General features: G+C 51.7%; 1 protein-coding gene across 6 annotated transcripts in view; it reads left to right on the plus strand.

Annotated features, from left to right (window-relative positions):
* The window catches only part of PPP2R5C (protein phosphatase 2 regulatory subunit B'gamma), a 139,406-nt gene extending 123,604 nt beyond the window's left edge, over positions 1–15,802 (plus strand). For 2 of the 6 annotated variants that reach the window (XM_070357994.1, XM_070357999.1), the window contains 4 exons: positions 782–883; positions 2,434–2,506; positions 7,389–7,505; positions 13,318–15,802. In XM_070357994.1, coding sequence (XP_070214095.1) covers positions 782–883; positions 2,434–2,506; positions 7,389–7,505; positions 13,318–13,449 — 424 coding nt within the window. In that variant the 3' untranslated portion in view covers positions 13,450–15,802. The other 4 variants (XM_070357998.1, XM_070358000.1, XM_070357997.1 and 1 more) reach the window with 3 other exon arrangements.
* The last annotated feature ends 6,125 nt before the right edge of the window (positions 15,803–21,927 follow it).

Genomic DNA, 21,927 nt, shown 5'->3' on the forward strand with positions numbered 1-21,927 from the left:
CCCTGCAAAGACAGGCGTGTCCTGTTAGATGTTTGCTAAACAGGGTCTGGTTTTATTATAGTGAATTAAATACCAGTTAAGACTTGCGAGTCGAGTTTTTGGTTGTTGCTCCCAATTCTGTAGGTTGACCAGGCTCCGAGGGGCAGTCCTCTGCCCGAATCACGGGGTGGGGGTGGGGGGGTCCCTCACGTGGCTGCAGCTGATGACAGGTGAGACCGGAGTCCTCCTGAGGCCCTGCCGGGAGGGGGACAGCGGGGCCCTCCCCCTCCTGGTGTCAGCGCCTGAGAGCTGAGCTGGATTAAGCTGATCGGTAGCAGTTTCGTTTAACACTCTCCTAAGCTGTGCTCTGGCAGTGTCAACATTAGTTTTTTGTCCTTAGTAAGATTGAAAGGAAGCTGACGTCTACAGGAAGTAAAACGGTTCCATTATTCTCTGTATGACTAACCTTGCCTTAACTGTACCTGTTCAAGGTTCAGCGTTTTTTATTCGACTTCCAAGTAATGATGCGGCTTTTGGCTGCCATTAGCAAGGTCGGTGAGCCAGAAGGCCCAGGCGCTGAGAGGAGAGGCGTGGTGAAGCAGGGCTGCCTCTGAGAAAACCAGCAAGGAGTCAAAAAGTCACAGGCTTTTAACTCTGAAGCTTAGGAGACTTGTGGGACTATTGAAATACGCTGCCAGGCTGGGAGAGGAAGGAGTGTGTGGTGGGGGAGGGGAGGGAGAGGGATCCAAAAAGATGAATAAGATGAAGCATCCTGAGTTTGAACACGAAGCTCTCGTTGCAGGACAATACATGGCTTGATATACAACGCACTGAAGCTCTTCATGGAGATGAACCAAAAACTGTTTGATGACTGCACCCAGCAGTTTAAAGCAGAGAAACTGAAGTAAGTTGCTCTTTTCAACAGTTACTCTTTCAAGGATTTTTTTCCCCTTGATCCTGAATAAACCTCTGCCACTAGTTTGTCCTAAAAAGTTATTCTTCACTTCAAAGCAAAGTCTGCCCTGTTGTACTGGAAAGCAAATTAAATCTTTGTGATGAAAACGTATTTTCTAAGTTAGCTATTCTCTGGCGCCTCCGTGGTAGCTAGGACTGAACGCTTCCATTCCCGAGGGCCCAGGTTCAGTCTCGGGGAAGTGAGATCCCACAAGCCTCACAGCCCGCCCCTCCACAAAAAACAGACCTTAGCTATTCCCTCCCTTATTCTACCAGTTCAGTCATCTTTGCAAAAAGTACATGTAATAATCAAGAATTTAACTTTCAAAATCTTTGCATTTCTCAGGGGACACTTAAAAACAGGAATGTGTAGTAATTTTTCATGGTCATCAGGCAGGAATTTATATTCTATCCTGTAAGTTTTGTGTAAGAAAGCCGGAACTTCATCCAGCGTAGCTTTATTGTTCTGACTTGTTGATCTCCATAAATTCGGGCATTCTCTCTAGAGTCTGGTGCCTGAGTCCCTCACAAAATCAGGGCCCTGCTCTCGTGCCCTGAGGACGCCAGAGCCCACACCTGCACAGGGACACGCTCAATGAGGCCGTCCCCGAGCGGTGCTGGGAACAGCGTGCTCTATCCATTATTAGAATCACACAGTGCCATGTTCGTTCCTCAGTGTGTGTCTACCTGTATGCCAGGCCCTGCTGTGAATAAGACAAACAAAAACCCTTGCCCTTCTGGAGTTTCTGCCCTGGGCGGTGCGGAAAGAGAAAGATAGCAAAACATCAACGAGTGTGTGAGAGGCGGTGACAAAGGGAGCAGCAGGAGGAGGGCGCGGGGAGCTGGCCGTGGTGTCCTCAGGCCTCAGGCTGCCTGGCTCCCCTCCTGCCTCGGGTGGACGTGTGTCCAGGGCTGAAGTGCGTGACCCCCGGGGCCTGTCTGATGGTGCATCAATGTCCATGGGACATCGCATCCCTAAAAGGGACCTGACTCATCAGGCCGCACGGTTTCTAGATTTAAAGGGTTGGTCCCGTGATGAGTAATTTCCTGAAGGTCCTGTGCCTCGCGGGTGCAGACCTGCATGCTGTGCCTCTGTGAGGACGTCCTCACTTGGCTCCTCCACACTGGGGTGCGGTCTCACTCTTCACGGGTGTAGAGACTTCTCCTCGAAGCCGTGAGCATCCTGTGACAGCGCAACAGAGCCAGGGGAGGAAGGAGGCGTGGAGGTGCTGGCACAGACGTTCTTAAGAGCTGAAATTCTTAGACGTGTTAAGATTTTGGTGTGTTTGTAATTTTAGCTCTTTCTCCTCTAAGCCCAGTTTTGTTTTTCTCCCCCATTGCATGCCTCGTGGTCACCACTGTGATGTACGTGAGATAAGACCAGACGGTGACAAAGGGGAAGTGAGGGGTCGTGTTGCCGGCCGTGGCCCCCCCTCCACTTAACGCTCTCTTGAATTTGATCTGTTTCTCTAACGCCAACCACCTTTTACTATTTTTCAGAGAGAAGCTAAAAATGAAAGAACGAGAAGAAGCGTGGGTTAAAATAGAAAACCTAGCCAAAGCAAACCCCCAGGTACTAAAAAAGAGAGTGACGTGAAAACGTCTAGGCTGTGACTGGAGTATTTTTGTGAGATAGGAGTGTGGCTTCATCGTGGGAGGGAGACAGATCCACTTCACTAACATTGTGTATGAAACTGTCTGCAATAAAAATACTTTTCAACTTTCGTATAAGTACTTATTTTGCCCCACCAAGTTTTTACCACAGGATTGGCGTTTTTATTTATTATTATTATTATGCTTTTTAAATAAGATACAGACCTTTCGAATATACTGTGGTAAAAAGAAAGCCAGGATACAACCTCTGTTCTGGGCCCAGATTACAGCTTGCTTTTCTCTCTCCGATATCATAGATGCTGTAGTTGAAACAGTACTTTCTTTTCTTTTTAATATCAAATTAATTCTACAGGGAAAAAAAATAAAAACTGGATTTGAAATAGGTGAAGTATGAAGTCAGTGACCTGTTTCCTAAAATGAGGTTTCTACAGGCCTGAGCCTTTCTCACTAACAGTGGACTGGCTTCTGTCATCTTAGCAACTAACCCTTTTCTCCCGTCCCGGCGCGCCCTGGCCAGTGGGCCCAACGGGCGTGTCATCTGGAAGAAGTGTCTTCTGAAGCAGTGTCCCCTGTAGAGGTGAGCCAGCTGACACCCCCCCAGACGGCCAGGGTCGGGGGCCGGAGCTGGGGCTGCTGGGGTCGTGTCCTCTGGTTGGGGGATTGGAGCAGGTCCCGGCAGGCGTTCTTCCCGGTGCTGAGTGTCCATCTGACCGTCCCTGAAGGCCCTTTCTGTGAGTCTCTGCCGCCCCTGAGAATTCTCAGGGCTGTGCTCAGCTCCCCAGAAAAGGAAAGACTTTTGTTTTCTGAGGATAACTGCTCCAGCTACCCACTAAGGTCCTGAAAGGTTCTATGAGGTGAAGCAGATGACACGCAGCCTATTTATTGCCTTTGGTGAGAAGTGTGCACAGGTCATCGTGATCTCAGGTGTTCGGTGGGTTCTCGATTAATAAAAAGTGACACGTGAATCAAAGTTGAAAATATGTCCTTCACCTTCGTAACAACATGCTGATTTGTTATTCCTGTCTGTATGCCACGCTCTTATGCAGAAGTACTGTTTCAAGATTACTGTGAAACAGTGCGGTAGTTATTGAGGCGGGTGGCTATGGGCGTATACTTTTAAGAACAGAATCTGTGCTGAACGTGAGGTTAAAATACGGCTGACGTTTGTCCTAAAGCCCTGCATCTGGGGTGTGTTGGTGGACAGGCCGGGCCTCATGAGGCACCCGGCTGCCTTGCTCTGTTCTGACAGCTCACGTGCCGAGGTCAGACGGGGCGGAGGGTCCCAGTCAAGGTCGTCAGGGCCCCCGTCACGCACACCCTTGGAAAACAGGTGAAATGTGTACAAATCAGAGGGTCTGATTTTATTTGTTTTACCTGGAAAACAGGAATAAAACCCCATGGGAGATCCCGCTAACATATATATATATGTATCGTCCTCATTACCATTTCTGAACCTTTCCTGAATGTTCATCCATCGCGTTTTCCCTCCTTCGGCTGCTCTGTCTCCCGGCGTCTCGCGGGGTGGGCTCTGCTGGGGTCCGCCTCGTTTGTGCTGCGGAGCCCCGGGCTGAGCACCGCCCCGTCCCTCATCTGTGCCTGAGAACCACCTCCACCCCGGCCCGTCCCATCCACACGCTGCAGTCCACCGCTCCCTGTCGGAAAATACTTCATGGGCTAGTGTGTCAGAGCTGGAAATCAGGGCCTTGGTGCTCACTGTTCATTCTCGAGAGAGAGAGAAAATCTTTTCTAAATTCTAATCACTGCTTGCCATTTATGACAAACAAAAACGGTAAATAATTTTGTGGGTAATAGAGTTTGCTTTCTATCTCTGTAACGGAAGTAGGTAGTTGGGTGGTTGCAGCCTCACGCTCCATCTCGAACCTGCCATCTGAGAAGTGGTTCACCAGTTTCCTCATTTAAGGCAGCCCCCAGCCCCTCCCTCTGTTCGCGGGGGGGGGACTCTAGCAGTCTGCCTGGTGCTGAGCCTTGGATTTGCCCAAGCCGGGTCTCATCCGCCCTGAGACGTGGCCGCAGGTCCCCGCGTAGGCCGCTGGATTCAGAAAGCGGTGGTCCTTCAGGATTCGGGTTGTCTTAGCAGTCGTGGTGGCTTGCGTTGGGGTGTTTTTAACGTCAGACGTAATTCAGTTTAGTAAAGTCGTGAAATATGGAAGGTTTCTAACGTGAATGTGTTTTTCTCAATCCACCAAGAAGCCACACAGCGGTTTAATGCTCATCTCCCTTCTGCGGGCATCTCGTGACACGCAGTCCAGGCGCACCTCTGTGATTTTCAGATGCGGCTGTGGCTCAGCGTTCTGTCCGTTAGCAGCGAGAGGACAATGCGTGGCAGGCCCGGGGCACAGAGCCTGGCTGCCTGCCTCTCCTGTGCGAGACGAGCCTCTGGGCATGTGCGTTCCCTCTCCCACCTGTTGAAAACATCAGCCTCAGCAGGTGGGGGAAGGTTTTTATTCCTGGTGAGACTCCTCTGCCCACACCCCTCCCCGCCCCGAGCCTGCTGGTGACACTGACTTCCTGCAGACATCACCTAGCATCCTTGTGCGAACTTCTCTTTGCCCCAAGCCCCCCAGGGGCTCAGAGTTCCCCCTGCTGCTCTCGGCACAGCCGTTCATCCGTGGGTTCTGTGTGGAGCACTGATTTTCTCCTAGCATGGCCAAAAGCTGAAATACTGGTTCAAACCCCACGCACCACCTCCTGGGCACTGCCCTATCTGCCCTGCCCAGCCTGAGTCCTGCTGGGACAAGTCACGTGAGGCCCCCAGCTCCCTGTGCCAAGCAGGCCCCCTCCTCTCTCAGCTGATGGTGCCAACTGCATGTCCTAGGATACACAGATGAGAATGAGACAGGGCCCGGGTGTCAAGGATGGGAGCCAGGTGGGAACAGAGAGAACCCAGACTGTCAGATGATACAAACATGGGGGATGATGCTGGCGAGAGTCTGGTCGTGCCTTTAGAGAGGGACGCGTAAAGGAGGGCTGGGGATAGGGTGGGCACAGCTGGGTGTCCCCACGCCACCAGGACTTAAGAGCGTTGGGCTGCCTGCAGATGGAGCCAACACGTCTCAACTAAGCTGGGAGGTGCTTCAAGGGCCGGGGGTCAGGACAGAATGGGGCCACTAAGGAGACCGAGCTGCTCGTGGATGGAGTGTCGTCACGGGGCAGGAGTAGGCGTGGTCAGAGTCGGGGCGAAGCTGGAGAGGGAGCAGGACCCGTGGGTTTGATCCCCTCCGCTGTGCGGGCGTCGTCCCGGCTCACCTGTGTTCAGAAAGCTCATTGGGGTGCTCTGGGGCGCCTGTGGAGACGCTGCTGCTGGCCAGGGCGGGTGGGGGCGCTGAAGGGCCTGGGCACCTTCAGTGGAAGAATCGGACTCAAGGATGTGGCTTCTGCAAGGGGGCTGAGGGCGGGAGTCTGCAAGACCCTCGGGGGCTGTGAAGGGGGACAGTTGTGTCATCCAAGCTGTGGCAGAGGAGAGAGGAGCTGGGCTGGCTGGCGCCCCAGGCCCGGGAGGGGGCGGCTTCAGGGCCGACGGTGGTCAGCGCATGGTCACAAGGTCACCCACAGCCTGGTGCCCAGCGTCCCGTCAGAGAGGCGAGACCCAGGCCTGAGGGATCAGGAGGAGAAGGGCCCCCCCGAGAGCTGAGCGGTTCTCCTGGGTGCTTGCCCGGTGGGAGGGAGGGGCTCGCTGTGGACCGGAGAGCCTTCCGCCCAGACAGGAGGGCACGGTGCTGGGCAGGGAGGGCGGAGCTTCAGCTTGGGACCCCGACCCCCGCACTGGCCCGGAGCCTCGGTGGGTTAGCGTAAGGACTGCAGCAATCCTTCAGTCAGGGGCTTTTAGCACTCACGTTATAGCTTGTACTTGGAGTAGCACCCAGCTCGCAGCAGACACACGAGTGGATGCTGAGTGCTAAGGACAGTCAGGCCTCTCCAGCACCTGTGAAGCAAGCTCATCCCCCACCCCACCCCTAGTCGCACTCTCAGAAGCAAAGTCAGAAACCGTCCTGCTCACACTAGAGCTTCCCTGGTGGCTCAGAGGTTAAAGCGTCTGCCTGCAATGCGGGAGACCCAGGTTTGATCTCTGGTTCAGGAAGATCCCCTGGAGAAGGAAATGGCACCCCACTCCACTGTTCTTGCCTGGGGAATCTCCTGGACGGAGGAGCCTGGTAGGCTGCAGTCCATGGGGTCGCAAAGAGTCGGACACGACTGAGCAGACTTCACTTCACCACACTTCACACCAGAGCCTGACTTGGCCTGGAGCCCGGGGAGAGTGGCATCCCCGGGTGCCCCGATGGGACCCCACTGGCGCATCAGGACCCCCGCAGGGCCGGCCCCGCCTGGCAGGGTGAGGTGTGAGCTGGGGGATCGATCGAGACCACATCGTCCAGGAGGCAAACAGAGAGGCTGTGCGTCAAAGGGCGGGTGTGATCCGTGCTGGGGTTGGGGCGAGTCTGGAGAATGCAGAGCAAACAGGGACATGAGTCAGGGCGGCGTGGACACAGGGAAGGCACGATGAGGCCCGCAGCTTGGGGGCAGAGGTTGGGGCTGGAGGCACAGGCTTCTGTAGGAAGCGGTTCCCATGAGCAGGCCCAGGGCGTCAGGAGGCCAAGGCTCCAGGGTGGTGTCCTGTGGCCCAGGGCTGGGAGAGCCTGGAAGTGAGGCGGCTGCTCTGCTGTCCCCGCCCGCAGGTGGGCAGGTGTAGGCCAGGCTCAGGCTCCTCCTGCACACAGGCTTCCTTGAGGAGGGGCCCCGGGGGAGGGCGGCGTCTAGAGGAGGAGCCCTGGAGCCGCCCCCCTGAGTGCTGGCCGAGAATGACTCCGCGCTTTGCATTGCAGTACGCAGTGTATAGTCAAGCGAGCACCATCAGCATCCCGGTGGCAATGGAGACAGATGGGCCTTTATTTGAAGATGTGCAGATGCTGAGAAAGACAGTGAACGAAGAGGCTCGCCAGGTAAAAGCGCGCAGAGCTCAGCTGGCCGCGCCCCTTAGAGACTTGCTTATAAAACGTGTGTGCGATTTTAGACACGTGGTGGGCTGCAGCGCCTCCCGTGCAAGCTGACGTGGAAACTCACGAGTTGGCCATCTTACGGGAAGCCTCCCATCCGTCCATCTTAGATCAAGTTAGTAGAAGCAGTTTTTAAGGGTTAATACGTGCCTGAAACGCGTTTTCTATGTTTACTCTTAAGAGTAATAATCCCAGCTCTTACCTGCAGGTCAGCTCACAGCTAGAGCGAGAACTTGAAAGGTGTGCGGTCATGTCTGCCCCATGTGCGCCCTCTGCCCACCTCTGGCTCCTGCTCTGGCCCAGGGCCGGCCCCTTTAACTTCTCGCAGAGTTCCTGCCAGCCCCCAGGGGCCCCAGGACGCCAGGCAGAGCTCTCGTGCTGTCAACAGCAGGGTCCTGCTCACGCCAGGGCTCTCTGGGGTCCCTCAGGCAGTACCCACAGTCACATGGTCTTGTTTCCACTTCGCAGAGATGCATATTCAGATCACCACTGGTCCAAAGAAAGGCTCCTGTCGCTAAATCGGGAGCAGACACTATTTAGGCTTTGCAGAGGGTAGCGGGTGGAGCCACTGCCTGCGAGGGGCGCCTCGGTCGCCCTGTGTCTCTGACGGTGCCTCCCGTTCTCAGTCCAGGCAGCTGATAAGTGCTCCCCGAGTCTGGGGACATGGCCCTTTCTGACTCTAAAACTTGAATCCCCTTTGAGCTTCATAAGAATTCCTAAAGACTCCCAGCGCTACAATCCTGAAATGTAAAAACAGAGAGGCTAAAATTGAGCTGCACTCTGAATGAGAAGGCAATGGCACCCCACTCCAGTACTCTTCCCTGGAAAATCCCATGGATGGAGGGGCCTGGTGGGCTGCAGTCCATGGGGTCGTGAAGAGTCGCACATGACTGAGCGACTTTACTTTCGCTTTTCCCTTTCATGCATTGGAGAAGGAAACGGCAACCCACTCCAGTGTTCTTGCCTGGAGAATCCCAGGGACGGGGGAACCTGGTGGGCTGCCGTCTATGGGGTTGCACAGAGTCGGACACGACTGAAGCGACTTAGCAGCAGCAGCAGCTGAATGCAGATGGTTTCGAGAGGAGAGGGTCATCCTGAGCTCAGGGTTGTGTTTTTTTTTTAACTCTGTGTTTTTCATTCAAGTAAATTGTGTCCCCCGCATGATCAGACAGGATTGGACATCGCCACGGGCACACGCTCTGGACCATCCAGACTGCATGGCCCCACACGGCAGCCAAGAGGCCCGTGTGCCCCGTGGCCATCTGTGGCCCGGAACACACCCAGGGACTCCCAGGCTTAATGCACAGAAGAGAACCTAGGAAGCTCATTCTTAGCTTTCTGTCACTGACAAGGTGTTGAAATGATAATATTTTGGATATACTGGGTTAAATAAAAAATGTTACTCAAATGATTTTCATTTGTTGGTTTTTCACCTTTTCAGCGTGGCTGCTAGACAGTCTGGAATTGTGTGTGTGGCCAGCGCTGTGTTCCCACCGGGCAGCGCGGGCCCAGACCCCCTTCTAGGGGCTGCTGGACCCCACCATGCCTCCTCCCTCCCGGCCAGCTCTTGGCCTCAGGTTCAGGGAAAGGCAGGTGGATGCAAACACTGAAACTACAGTGGAAAAACATCAGTGATGCATTTTTTACTTAATCCAGTTTGGATTCCATCATTTCCTCACAATAGTCTTAGCAATGAATAGCCTGAATGAAAAAAAATGAAAACCTTTATCTTTTTTCTCAGTCTTATGGGGGTGTTAATTTACTAAGGCTTGTTTTGTTTTAACTTGGAAAGGAATTTGAAGTCATTTCTTTGATTGCCATTTCGAGTTTACAGCCTCAGGTGGGCTAGAACTGCAGGCAGGCAGAGGGCTTGCATGTCAGGGTCCCTCTTAGCAGCAAGCCTGCCCGTGGGTGGCCTTCAGTCTAACCTCACGGTGGTCTTTAGGTCACTCAGGCCCAACAACACAGAAAGGGAAACCGACAGCTTACAAGCCAGTCCTGATACGTTAAATATTTTAGGGCTGGAGGGGTTTTCTTTTGGGGACGTCATTTGACGTGATAATTAAACCCATGAAAAAGATAGACTACTCCCAAAGTGTAATGAACATATCACATAATTGTGCGATCTTTGGGTATATTTCTGACTCAGGGCCCACTCTGTAGGGGATTTAGAACACAAAACAGCATTCTTGCCCTTGAGAAAGACTGCCTTTGAAAGTCAGCTCTCGTATTTCCGTGGTGGCTGCTCCTTCCCAGCTGGTTGATCTTCCAGCGGCCCCTGGAGGGCGTGTGGAGGGCGTGTCTCCTTCCCCTCTCTGAGAAGGAAGCAGCCTCTCTGCTTATCCACTCCTTAGTCCTGGGTCACTGGGTGTAGACAGGGCGTCTCTCGGAGAGCTCTTTGTTTGCCAGTTTATTTTCATGAAACTCTTGAAATTAGATTATAAGACTGAGCTTTCTGTGTAGTTGACATTCCTACAAAAATCTCCCCTCCCCGCCCCTCATGTTACCTTTAAGTGTCTACGGATCTTGCTCCTGTGTTGGAAGACTCTGTGCTATTAAGGTATCAGTTCTCTCCCAAATTAACAGAACCCAGTCAGAATCCCAACAGTCACCCTTCTCTTTTTTAAGACATTGACCAGCTAATTCTAAAACGTATACAGAAATGCAAAGGAGCTAGACTAGCTAAGATAACTCTGAATAAACTTGGAAGACTAACACCACCCGATTTCAAGACTTATTATGGATTTCTGTGGATCAGTTGAACTCCCCGCCCCCACCCGACCCCCTGCAAATAGCAGCCTACCTAGTGAAGACATTTATAGTGCAGTCTCTTAGCCATAATATTTGATATGACAGGCTCTTGTCAATTTGAAAGTATTTGGAGTCATAGTCCTGAAATCCTCAAAAACACTGTCGTTAAAGCAAAGAGAAGATACTGAGATGCAGGGGAAATCTATTTTGGAGACCAAACTGACTTAAGAGGTTATGCTAAAAACTAGGCTTTTCAGTTTTTATATTTAGCAGTTTGAATATTTTCACTGCCCCTTTTAGTTTATTTTCAGCTATGTTTATTTTTTCCAAAATAACTCTTACATTCCTTCGAAGTAATTTGAATGTGGGCTCACAGCTGACGTGAGGTACGGTGCAGGAGAATGCAGCACTGCATTTACTGCAGGCAGCATTGCAGGAGAATCTTCTCCAGTGGAGAAGACCCTAATGGTCGTGCAACATACTGGGTTGGGATCCTGTGGAGAAATTCGATTCTGTATTTACCTGTCAGAACTGTGGTTTGTATTTCTTCCGAGAAAATTGTGTAACCCTATGTAGAACCTCCAAAGAGAACTAGTAAAGTTCATGTGAATGACGTTCATATACCAGAGAAATTTAAAATGTTTTGCAATTCTCATTTTTAACAGTCGGTCGGGAGGAAAGCAGTGTCGAGCGTGCAGTTAAGGAAGGTGTAGAAAGACGGAAGGTGGGAAGTGAAGGTGTTCCTTACTCCAGTACGTAGAAGTGTATTTATAAGGCTTTTTTTATATTTAGGAAAAGAACTGACAATGCTGTGTACATGAAGTATCTTCCCTTTTTTCCCCCTGTCATTCCAGCTTGTGATGGTGAAGACTAAGGCATCTGGTCCCTCAGGAGACTCTGATGAGTCCTGTCCTTGAATTAAGTAGTGGAAGCGTGCTGTCTTACCATGCGCCCACCCGATGTTGCCCCCCACTTCCTGAATGGCCACTTTCAGAGCCGCTGTCCCACTGCGGACAGAGACCGCGTCTTTCCGGCTCACCTCCGCGGAGGTGTCCGGGGCAGCATTTCCATCTGTCTCGTCCACCCCGTCGACAGCGTGCTCGCCCCTCCACCAGGGTCGCTCTTCCAGGGGTGACTTACCTGCATGACATCTCTCTCCTGCCTCCTGTGTCTCTGATTTTTTTTTTTTAACCTCTGTGGCTTGTGTAACTGCTCTCTGCTTTACACCCTGGTTTTAAATGGCTACACAGGAAGACTCAGCAGGTCCCTCACTCTCTCTTTCTCTCCTTCCAGAAGCTTCCCCGGTCGAGTTTGCCTTCTCAATTTGCGTTTGTTGGTTTCCAGCTCCTAGGCTTTTACTATTGCCTTTTTCTATGAAAATGTTTCTTCTCTTTGAAATGCCTGTCGGTGGCAGTTATTAAATATTTCAAGTATCTGAAAGGCTTTTGTTTTGCCTTGCTTTGCTTTGTTTTACAACTCAACATGGAATGGACATAAAATTCAGGGTAGAATTTCCCTCTGAGTTTCTCCCGGGTCGAAGGCAAACAGGCTTCACCGATGAGAGCACTTTTACAAGGGCTGTGACCATGATCAGCAGCCCCTCGGGGACTGGGGGGCCTCCAGTCTCCCGACGTGCTGGCGGTCCTGAAGCTGTCTTACACCAGTTTCCAGGAGAGAAAATCAGAATTCCTGCCTTTGCCGTAAATGAACCTTAATATCCAAATAACATTTCTAGAAACAATCCTAAAATGATGTGACACAAAATTCTTTCCAAACCTTGACATTATTATGGTCTTCATAGATAAATTTGCAAAGAACCGTAAGAAATAGTAGCTCTGCAAAGCTGAACTTTTCATATATGGTTTCTGCAAGTCCCTGAATATTGTTATTAAAACACAGAGAAGTATACTTTGTGTATCATGCCAGCAGTGCTGGCAAGCTGGCTACTCCAGGGAGTGGTCAGAGATGTGTGCTTTTTGCTATCAAGTGACTGACTTAGTACAAGTGTTTTCTGGTAGGTGTTTGCTCATCACCACCAAAGTATTGCTATTTAAGTACTATCTCCCCTTTGCTGGAGACACTTAAACAGAAAGGAAGTTGTGGTTCTGTCAAAGTTCCTTACAAACTGGCTGCCTCCTGGTATATAACGGTGTGTTTAGGCAACTTTGATGGCTTCTTGTTTTGTTTCAGATATACTGGTATTGATGCAATGGCCCTACCTCAAAACTGAATAATTTAACTATTTCTCATGGAAATGGACTCTGTTGGTATCTAAACTCCCCGTATTTCAGACCACCCTTTCTCTGCAGACACAATTCTCTAAATCCCCATGCAAACAGGGGTTCATTTAACTTTTTTCCTTCTTTTTTTCCCCTAGTAAGACCAAAATGTCCTAAGTTTAGGAAGAAAATGGAATGGAGAGGGGAGTCTTATATCGTACCCTTAATGTTAGGAAATTTTATGTAGATGATTAAATGTATAGTTTTTTTAAGTTCTAGAAGGTTTTTCCCCTTACATGACCTACTTAATACCTCTCATTTTAAATATCTTTTTTTCAAATTTAATAGAAGTTTTAGACCCGTTGCTGGCTTTGAGTCCAGTTTAAATATGTTGTTCATTCTTTTTTTTTATCTACCTCCAAGGGAAATTTCGACTTCCTGAAATGCCTCTGTAAGGGACACAACCATAAAATGGTTTCGGTGACATTTTATGAACTGGGAAGATTTTGCCATTTATGAGATGTACTAAAGCTGATGAATTTGCAAAACAGAGGTATCCAATACCCTGGACAAAACTGTACCTTTTAGAAGACCACGATGCCAACACCGCGCACACCGTCCCTGGGTTATCTCTTAATAGACGAGGCATCCCCCTCAGTCACTGTGTCCCTCTGGGCGTCTGGAGTCCTCAGGGGGGCCCTGGAGCGTGGGCTGCGCCGGCTCAGAGCAGGGCGAGCACACCTCCGGGCCGCCGGGCCTGTCGCCAACGCTGTGCGTTTCCATTGCAGGCACAGAAGGACCCGAAGAAGGAGCGGCCCCTGGCGCGCCGCAAGTCCGAGCTTCCCCAGGACCTGCACACCAAGAGCGCCCTGGAGGCCCACGGCCGCGCCGAGGAGCCGGCGCCCCAGGACGGGCGCTAGCCCCCACGCCCGCCTGTAGAGAAGACACGCTCCGTGTGCCATACCAGTCAGTCACACTCAAGTCCAAGCTTTCTCCAACCCCGTCTGTAGGCAATCACGTCCTTCCGCCTCAGCTCGAGACTAGGAGTTCAAACAATGGTGACCCCCCAGGGCTGTGCGCGCACCCTCCCAAATTCGGGGTCCCCGCACGGCCCCACGTAAGATGGTTCCCCAAAATCAGAGCTAAGGAAAGCACCCCAGTCGTCACCTTCACGTTCTCCGCAAATGGGATTTGCAATCATTTAGGGTAGGTGGGTCCTATGAGAATATCAATGGTTTTCAAATCAAAGGAACACTATAAGAGAGTGTCACATATTTTTAAAGACTGTACAGCCCTTCAGACTGTTACACCAACAGTTTCTTTCTGGGTGGTGGCTTTTTTTTTTTTGGTCTGTTTTTGTTTTTAATCCCACCGAGGTGGTTCTATGCTGTTGATCTTAACACAGCTCACTGGGAAAGTGACGTGACCCTTCTCCCCGCCGTGTCTTCCCGAGGTATCACTTTACTCCAACCAGTGCCGTGCACACCACGCCCTGCTGCTGCGTGTCACTAAAGCCATATTTCCAGGTCTGTGGTCCAGCACCAGGGTCCCAGGAGTGAGCTCATAGGAGAAATTTGTTAAAAAAATAATAATAATAATAAGCTTTCTCTTGCCTGGAATTGGAACTTTAAAGTGGCGCGCTCAATGTCTTACTTAGAAGAATGATTTTTCTTTACTTAACATGTTGTTACCCTTGAATGAGGCTCTTCAATTGATAAAATTCTCTGAGAATTCCACATTTTATAGAAAGTCAGACGGGAATCATTTTGAGTGAGGCCAGCTCTAGGCCCGAGACAGGCCACAGCTGCCTTTGGGCAGAAGTCACAGGATCAGTGCCATGGGCAAGTGCCACCCCTACCCCCATCCGCTCCCCACGGTGCAGTCCCCAGGGATTCATGGAGGCGGCAGAGGCAGCAGCGATGGCCTCCGAGGAGTCTCTGTTGCAAAGAGGACACCTTAGTCGAAGCTTCATAAGGAAAATACAGCGTCTGAGTCTTCACTGGTCTTCAATGCTGCTAAATATTTCAGACTTCCTTGCATGTATTAAGCTCTTTGTTTTCAATGGGACAGCACGAGGAGAAAAGTCTTTAAACTTAAGGCTCTGTTCTTTACGTCTCTCCTGGTGGCCAGTATTTTGACTGACTTATCCTGCTCGAAAGCTATTTGAGATGCACACAGCTGCCCTCAACCAGTGATTCTAGTTTCCCGTGTCTCTGGTGTAAGATGCTACAACTTGATGTTAAATGTCTTGATGCTTCAGAGGCTTCCGTCGGGATGTATCTCTCGCTCAAGGTCTGGGGGGACGCATTCAGACCCTGTGAGGAGCAGAGCAGACATCGTTCCCCAAGCAGCTCGGAGCTCCTGCCCGTGGGTCTCAGTTAATCCCCCCACCCGATGGCGTGCATCTCCCTGGGTCCTGTCACTTGGAGGGAGCGGACCCCTTGTGTTCAGAGCAGGCAGTCAATCGGAAGGCCACCCCAGCCGAAAGCGGGAGGAGAAACCTTCCTGAGAAACTTGACAAGTATCCCTCCACTTTGCCATTATGAAATTTATCATTTAAAAAAAAGTTCAGATGCCTTCTCCTTTTGAGGGAAAAAGGGTGCTTTTCACTGTATAAAGCAGCGTCTTGTGTATCTCGATAAACCATTGTTTGAACTTCAGTCTTCAGCTGACGGAGGATGTTCTCGGTGTGTCCCCGAGAGGTCTCTGGGAAGCCTCTCCTCTCGCCCGAGGAAAAAAAGCGAAAAACCTCGGTGTTGGGTGACGTGGAAAGCTCAGCATTTAAGAACATCTTTTTGTCTAGGTTTTCCTTCTGCTCTTTATTGAAGACAAACATTCACCAAAAAAGGGAAAAAAAAAAAAGTTTTGAGAGAAACTGATTTTCTTTGACGAGAGTATTATTTAATATTTTGGCCTCTTAAAGTTTTCCTAGTTAGAACTCAGATTCCCTGTGCTAATTGTTCAGCTTACATATTATTACATAGATACACTGTTTATTCTGTACCAAATTGATTTCAAAAGTACTGCATTGAAAATAAACTGGTGACTGTTTTTCTTCATAAAGTTCTGCGTTTGGCATCTTCACTCTTTCCAAAAGGTATCTGTACATCAGAAATGTCACTGTTCCGAGTGTCTTTTTAGCGCGGCTTTAGTGTGGCTTCCTTTTAATATTGTACATACATCGTACCGTTGTTTTATGGTAATGAGTAATAAAAATGTAGACTTCATATTTTGTACAAAATGTCCTATGTACAGAATAAAAAAAAAAAAGTTCATAGAAACAGCAAAAATAGGTAAGTGGCACAGTTATTTTTCTTTAGAGAATATCTGTAACTTTATGCTTTAGTGAAATGTTAAGTACCTACATATTTTTTAACGTTTTGTAATTCAGAACTTTTCGTTTTGACATTGTTTATGAAGAGAAACTTCATACACTTGCCATTTAATATGCTCTTTTATCTAATTTTAAAAGAAGAAAAACTCTAAAAAAATGGTGTATTATATGGACTAAATAAAGAACCTGTGAATTTTACTGCTCATCATGACGCTAAATTCAGCCATGGTGTTGGGCAAGCCGGTGCCGATCACTGTGAGGTAACGGTGAGGGGCGGGCAGCCCCGCCGGGGACGCCGGCTGGAAGGCCCTCACAACACAGGCTGGGTGGCCACTCTGCCGTCCACCACAGCCCTGTCTTCCCCGAGCCTTCCAGAAGCTCATTTTTTTGTTTGTTTCTCTAATGGAAAAAAGTAGAGATGACTTTTTAATGACCACCCTTGTTTTACGAGTAGGCAAATGTGAATCAGAACACAGTTTATAGAAATGGAATTACTCGAGCCCTAACCGTGATGTTTAAAATGGTTCTTGAAGGGACGTTAAAGTCTTGAGAGCAGAGCAGGATGGCTGAGGAGGAGTTGGGGTCCTAGCTGATCCACCTTCATCTTCCCCAGGGGCTCTCTGTCCTCACCGGTGCCGCCCAGGATCAGCCACTCCCTGGAGTCATGGCGACAAGCTCACCCTCCTCAGGCCTCCCAGCGGGTGGGCTGTGACCCAGGCCCCTCCGCTTCCTTGTCTGTCACGCGGGCCCTGTGACTCCTCCCCACCCCTCCCCGCCACCCACCACCAATGACGAACGTGCCGAAGTAGCTCCTGGAGCCGGGGCTCAGTGACGACCTCGGGGACATCCCCGCGTGTCTGGTGACGGGGCCACTCTGGAGACGCACACAGGCCGTGCGCCACCGCGGAGGGTACCTGAATGTGGCGGCCCTTCGGCGCTGGTGCAGCTGCTGGAGCGGCTGTGTCCTCAGGGCCTTCCTGTGCCCGCACCCCTTCCCCCCACACACACCCCGACGTGCTCACACTGGCAGCACACGCAGAGTCAGAATATGCGCTGAGGGGGTTGGCACTGATCAAGGGGCAGGGTCGGGCAGCCCTGGCACCACAGGTAACATGGAGAAGTCGCCCTAAGGCTGCACTGTCTCTGGTGGGGCCCCTAGTAGAGTCTTCACTGCCCTCTCTGAGTGCGCTTGCTAGAAACCTCTCAAATTCCCTGTAAATTTAAGGGCACCTGCCACTGCCTCCTGCAGCCCCAGGGCCCACACGGGTAGGGCTGTGAGCTGAAGCTTCCACTCGGGCAGAGCAGGGGAAATAGCCCCAGGGGACACGTTCACCCCACATCTGCTTAGAGGGTGTTCAGACCACACTGAAGGCAGGCTCCTCAGAACTTAGCCCAGGTGAGCGCACAGCAGGTCATGTCCACAGGAAGTGATGCTGTTGAGCGGACTATCTTAAAGCTTTCTCTCTTTGGGTCAGAGTCCAGATGATTCCATAGTAAACGCTTCTGCTAGGAAACCTAGAGGTTGCTTCTTCCACAACTGTTTCTCTGTGAGTTTCAAAAAGACTGGAGTAAAGAGCCTGCTGTGGAGGGTAAACAGCCAAACCCAGCCCCAGGGCAGGTGGGGTCACTCGCATGATGGGCAGAGGAGAAAACAGGCCTCCTGGACCCCGAGGGCGGCCTGACACTCAGCGAGGCCATCGGTGGGAGGGCTGTTGCCAAGTTCAGCGTCCCAACATCAGCACCTCAGGCTCCCTGATTCCCCTTAAGGACATGTGGAAGTGAGCGGAGCTGCCGTCCTCACGGTTCATGAGCAGAAGGATCCAGATGGATCCAGATGGAAGTCAGCGCAGGGAGAGATGCGGGAGCCAGTGGGGTGATCTGGGACGGCTGGGAGCTCCCCACCCGCCTCCACCACCCAGCTCCTCCTCCCCACCACCTGCCCCCCTCCTCCCAGACACCTGGCTCCTCCCTCCCTCCACCCGGCTCCTCCTGGCCATCGTGGCCCCAGCCTTGGTGTCCAGTTTAATTGGGGGTCAGTCACACTGACAACTGATGAGTGTTGTCCAATCCCCCCAAAGATGGAGCTGATTCTGTGCGCCCCAAGCTCTGCCCTCTACCCCGCAAATCCCACCGTTAGCACAGACTCTCCAGGGAGGCCCAAGGCCCCCCCAGATGAACTTATCAGGCAGGATGTTCCCAGGGCCGAGAGGTGACCTGCCGGGAGCAAAGGGCAGACGTGTGTCGGGGAAAGGGGAGCCCTTGGGGGCTCAGCCGCCTCACAGATGAGCGGGAGGCACAGCGAGGTTGGTTAACCGTCCCGGCTACGGCCAGCACGGGGCAGGGCAGGCGGCCGGTGGCGCCTGTGTGCGGGGCCTTTAACGGCTTCCACCACGCAGGCACATGGAGACAGGAAGAGGAGGGGGCTGCCGGGTGAACTGCGAGACCCGCTTTCCGATGGAGCCACTTGAGGAAGTAGAAGCTTCCGGAGACGAGACTCCTGAGCTGCCCAGCAGAAGGACAGAGCCTGAAGAGGAGGCTCCATCGCTCCCGGAGGATGCAGCGTGACACCCGGGAGTGGCCCGGAGGTGACTTGTATTTAACATTAACATCAAATAAACCTGAAAATACGCCTCGCTTTACATTTTCCCTTCAACTCAGAGTCTGAACTTGGGGGAAACGTGTTCCCTGCTCCCTGGGCTTCTAGAATAGGCGGGTCGGCGAGGGCGTCCTGGTAAGTACGGAGTGGTGGGAGGGGAGGTGTCTAGGTAACCAGTGGACTTGGTTACCCGCCTAGCCAGACAGGGGCCCAGGAGTCTCCAGGGTGGGGATCTCGGGCAAAAGAGGCTTCCTGACTTCACTCATCCATTCATAACCACCATGAACACCACGGGCCCACTGCCCAAACCAAGACGCAGTCCAGTAACTCTAAGTTACCATTAGGTCCCTTGTGAGCTTGCTTCTCTGGCCCGGAGACTGGCATAACTTCCTCCCAAAGCAAGTTGCTTCGTGGGTGAGGATACCCAGGTCCACAGATGCTCAGTGAGCAGAAAAGCCACATCTCCCAATTCCCAGCCCCTTGTTCTTGTCGACATGATTTGAGACCCCAAATCCGCCCCATCTAAGGTGACACGGGAACCGTGTCGGATCCCTGATGGCCGTGCCCGGGCCCCCACCACCCGTCTCCTCACACAGTGCTGGGCATGACGGAGGGCTCCTCTGTCCTCCAGGGCACTGAGCCGGTTCCCTCCCTTTGTGCCCAGTCACTCAGTCGTGTCTGACTCTCTGTGACCCCACGGACTGTAGTCCGCCAGGCTCCTCTGTCCATGGGATTCTCCAGGCGAGAGTACCAGAGTGGGTTCCCATTTCCTCCTCCAGGGGATCTTCCAACCCAGGGATCGAACCCCGTCCCTTTCGTCTCCTGCATCGACAGGCAGGCTCTTTACCACTGTGCCACCTGGGTCAGGAAGCTGTCCTTCACCCGACATGCTTGTCCTCCACACTTGGCGTTAAGCCTTCGTGAAACATGAACATAAATAGTAGTTTTCAGTGATTCCCTACTTGAAAACAATTGGTGCCACTGTGCACCACCCTCACCCCCTGGAGAAACTAGTAATACAGCAGCGACGATCTGCCTCCGGCTCTGCAGAATCTGGGATTCTAGGAACCCTGGTCTAGTTCAAAACCCTTGTTTTACAGAGAATGAAACAGACCCAGAGACGGGAAAGCCCCGGATGAAACCAGCAGATGCTGGTTCCCAGCCCATCTAATGCGACCTCAGAATTGTGTGTTTGTGGGTCATCCTTTATGTTGCCTGCCACTTGTATTCTTTCTAGGTTGTGAATTTTTTAACTATCTCTCTAGGAAAATGAAATACTTAGGACAGGCAATGAGCTTCATATGGAAATGTTTTTTAACAAGTGAAAATTTAAATATTTTCAGAGTGAAAAGAAAAAATTCTCATGGAATTCCCCGGTGGCCCAGTGGTTAGCGTTCGTTTTTTTGTTTGTTTGTTTGTTTTTTCCCTGCCAGGGCCCAGGTTCCATCCCTGGTTTGGGGAACTAAGATCCCCCAAGCCGCACAGCATGTATAAATAAATAAGGCCCATATTAAAGTGAAAATTGTTCAGTCGTGTCCGACTCTGCAACCCTATGGACTATACAGTCCATGGAATTCTCCAGGCCAGAATACTAGAGTGGATGGCCTTCCCCTTCTCCAGGGGGTCTTCCCAATCCAGGGATCAAACCCAAGTCTCCCACATTGCAGGCGGATTCTTTCCAGCTGAGTCACAAGAGAAGCCCAAAATATTAAAATCCAAGTTTCTCAGAACATTTGGGAAAAGCATTTTGAATCGTCTTCAGTCCATTATTCAGGATGTACCAGAAGTGTTCATTTATAACAACATATTTCCTATTTTTAAAAAAGTACCATATTTTTCACTCATTGACCTTGCAAAATTTGAGTATAAAAAAAAAATCAAACCCAGGCTGCTAAGAGTTAAGATGTGACCTGAGTGAAGACAGTGGAAAGAATTCTGAACAACAGATGTCTGTGCATGTGTGGGTGGTGGGGCCCAGGGTGCCTGGGATGGTCTCAACACCCCACACACAGGGGCCAGTGCTGGCAGGATGGGCCACACCTGCCTGCCACCTCCCAGCCACGACCCTGACATCTGCATCCCAGGGGCCAGTGCCACCTCCTCCGCTGGCCAAGCCCGGAGGCCAGCCTGGCTCTCCCTGCACGTGGAGTCTTGAATCCCGGGCCCACGCCTCCCAGCTGCACCTGTCCATCCGCCTTACCCAAGCTTCGCTCTTGGGCCTCCATCGTGGGCTTTGATAGTCCCCTGGACAGTGTGACAACCTTCTCTCCAGAGCATCTTAAACGGTGATCACGTCACCCTCTTGCTTAAAACCCTTGAGTGGTTTCACCAGGCATTTAAAGCCTGAACTCGTTGCTGCAGAAACAAGAGTCTCTGATCCGACTGCTGCCGACCTGGTCCATCACCGGTCTCAGTCTTGCCTCTTTCCTGCCTCAGGGCCGTTGCACAGGCTGTCATGCCCCTGCCATCCCCAAAGTGGCCTGGCCGGCTTCTTGTTATCCCACGGATCTAAATGGCCATGTCTTTTCCTCAAAGAAGGCTTCTCTGACCACCCTATCAAATTGGATATCCCCATTCCTCTCAGCCCACTCCCTTCCCTTCAGAGCCCTGATACAATTTGCAATTTTGTTTCTCAGTTAAGAGCCTCCACCGCCATACAGGGACCTCACCTGTTTCTCATTGTATGTCACCTGCGCCCAGCTCCATCCCTGGGATACTCTGCTCACTCAGTCAAGCCAATGAAGGTACAAAGGGCTGGATGTCCACCCGAAAGGGGCTGTGCACCCAAAGGAGGTGGCCGTGAGGAAGAGGACCCTTCGGCCCTCATCCCATGGGTGTTTATGGGATGTGCCAGGCAGCGATGGTGGGGATGAGCAGCACAGACCCCAGTACCCAGTAGGGAGAGGGCGGGGTTCTGCAGGGGCACCCCCTGGGCCTTGCCCACTGAGGGCGGAGAATATTGCAGGCAAAGGGAAGCGCTCAAAGACCCAGAGGTGGGAAAGGCCTGAAGTTCTGCTGGAGCTACGCTGCCACCAGATGGCCCAGGGACAGTGGTTGCAAAATGAGGCTGTAGATGTGTGCAAGGGCCAGCGGAATGCGGACTTTAGCCCGTGGGCAGTGGGCAACTGAAAAGAATTCTACCCAGAGGGGGTGACAAGATTAGAACAGGCAGGTGACAGGTAAGCCCTGCAAGTTGACAAGAGCTAGGGTGGGTGGGGGCTCCCATGCAGAAGAGTGAGGACCAGCTGGGAGGAGCTGAAGCCACCTGAGGGTGCCAAGTCTCTGCTGCCACTGGGACTTGGGGTGCCCGCGGAGGAGACCAAGAGTGAAGAAACCCTGGCGTGCCAAGGAGTCAGGCTGGACGCATAGGGAGGAAGGGCGGTGCCCAGAGAAGGCTGTGCAGGGTCCCCTTGCACAGAGGGTGGCCAGTGTGCTGCCCCCGGGGAACGTCCACTTGCTGTCTCTCGG

Source organism: Bos mutus, chromosome 21 (genome assembly GCF_027580195.1).
Source record: "Bos mutus isolate GX-2022 chromosome 21, NWIPB_WYAK_1.1, whole genome shotgun sequence".
In the NCBI taxonomy this organism is placed as follows: Eukaryota; Metazoa; Chordata; class Mammalia; order Artiodactyla; family Bovidae; genus Bos; species Bos mutus.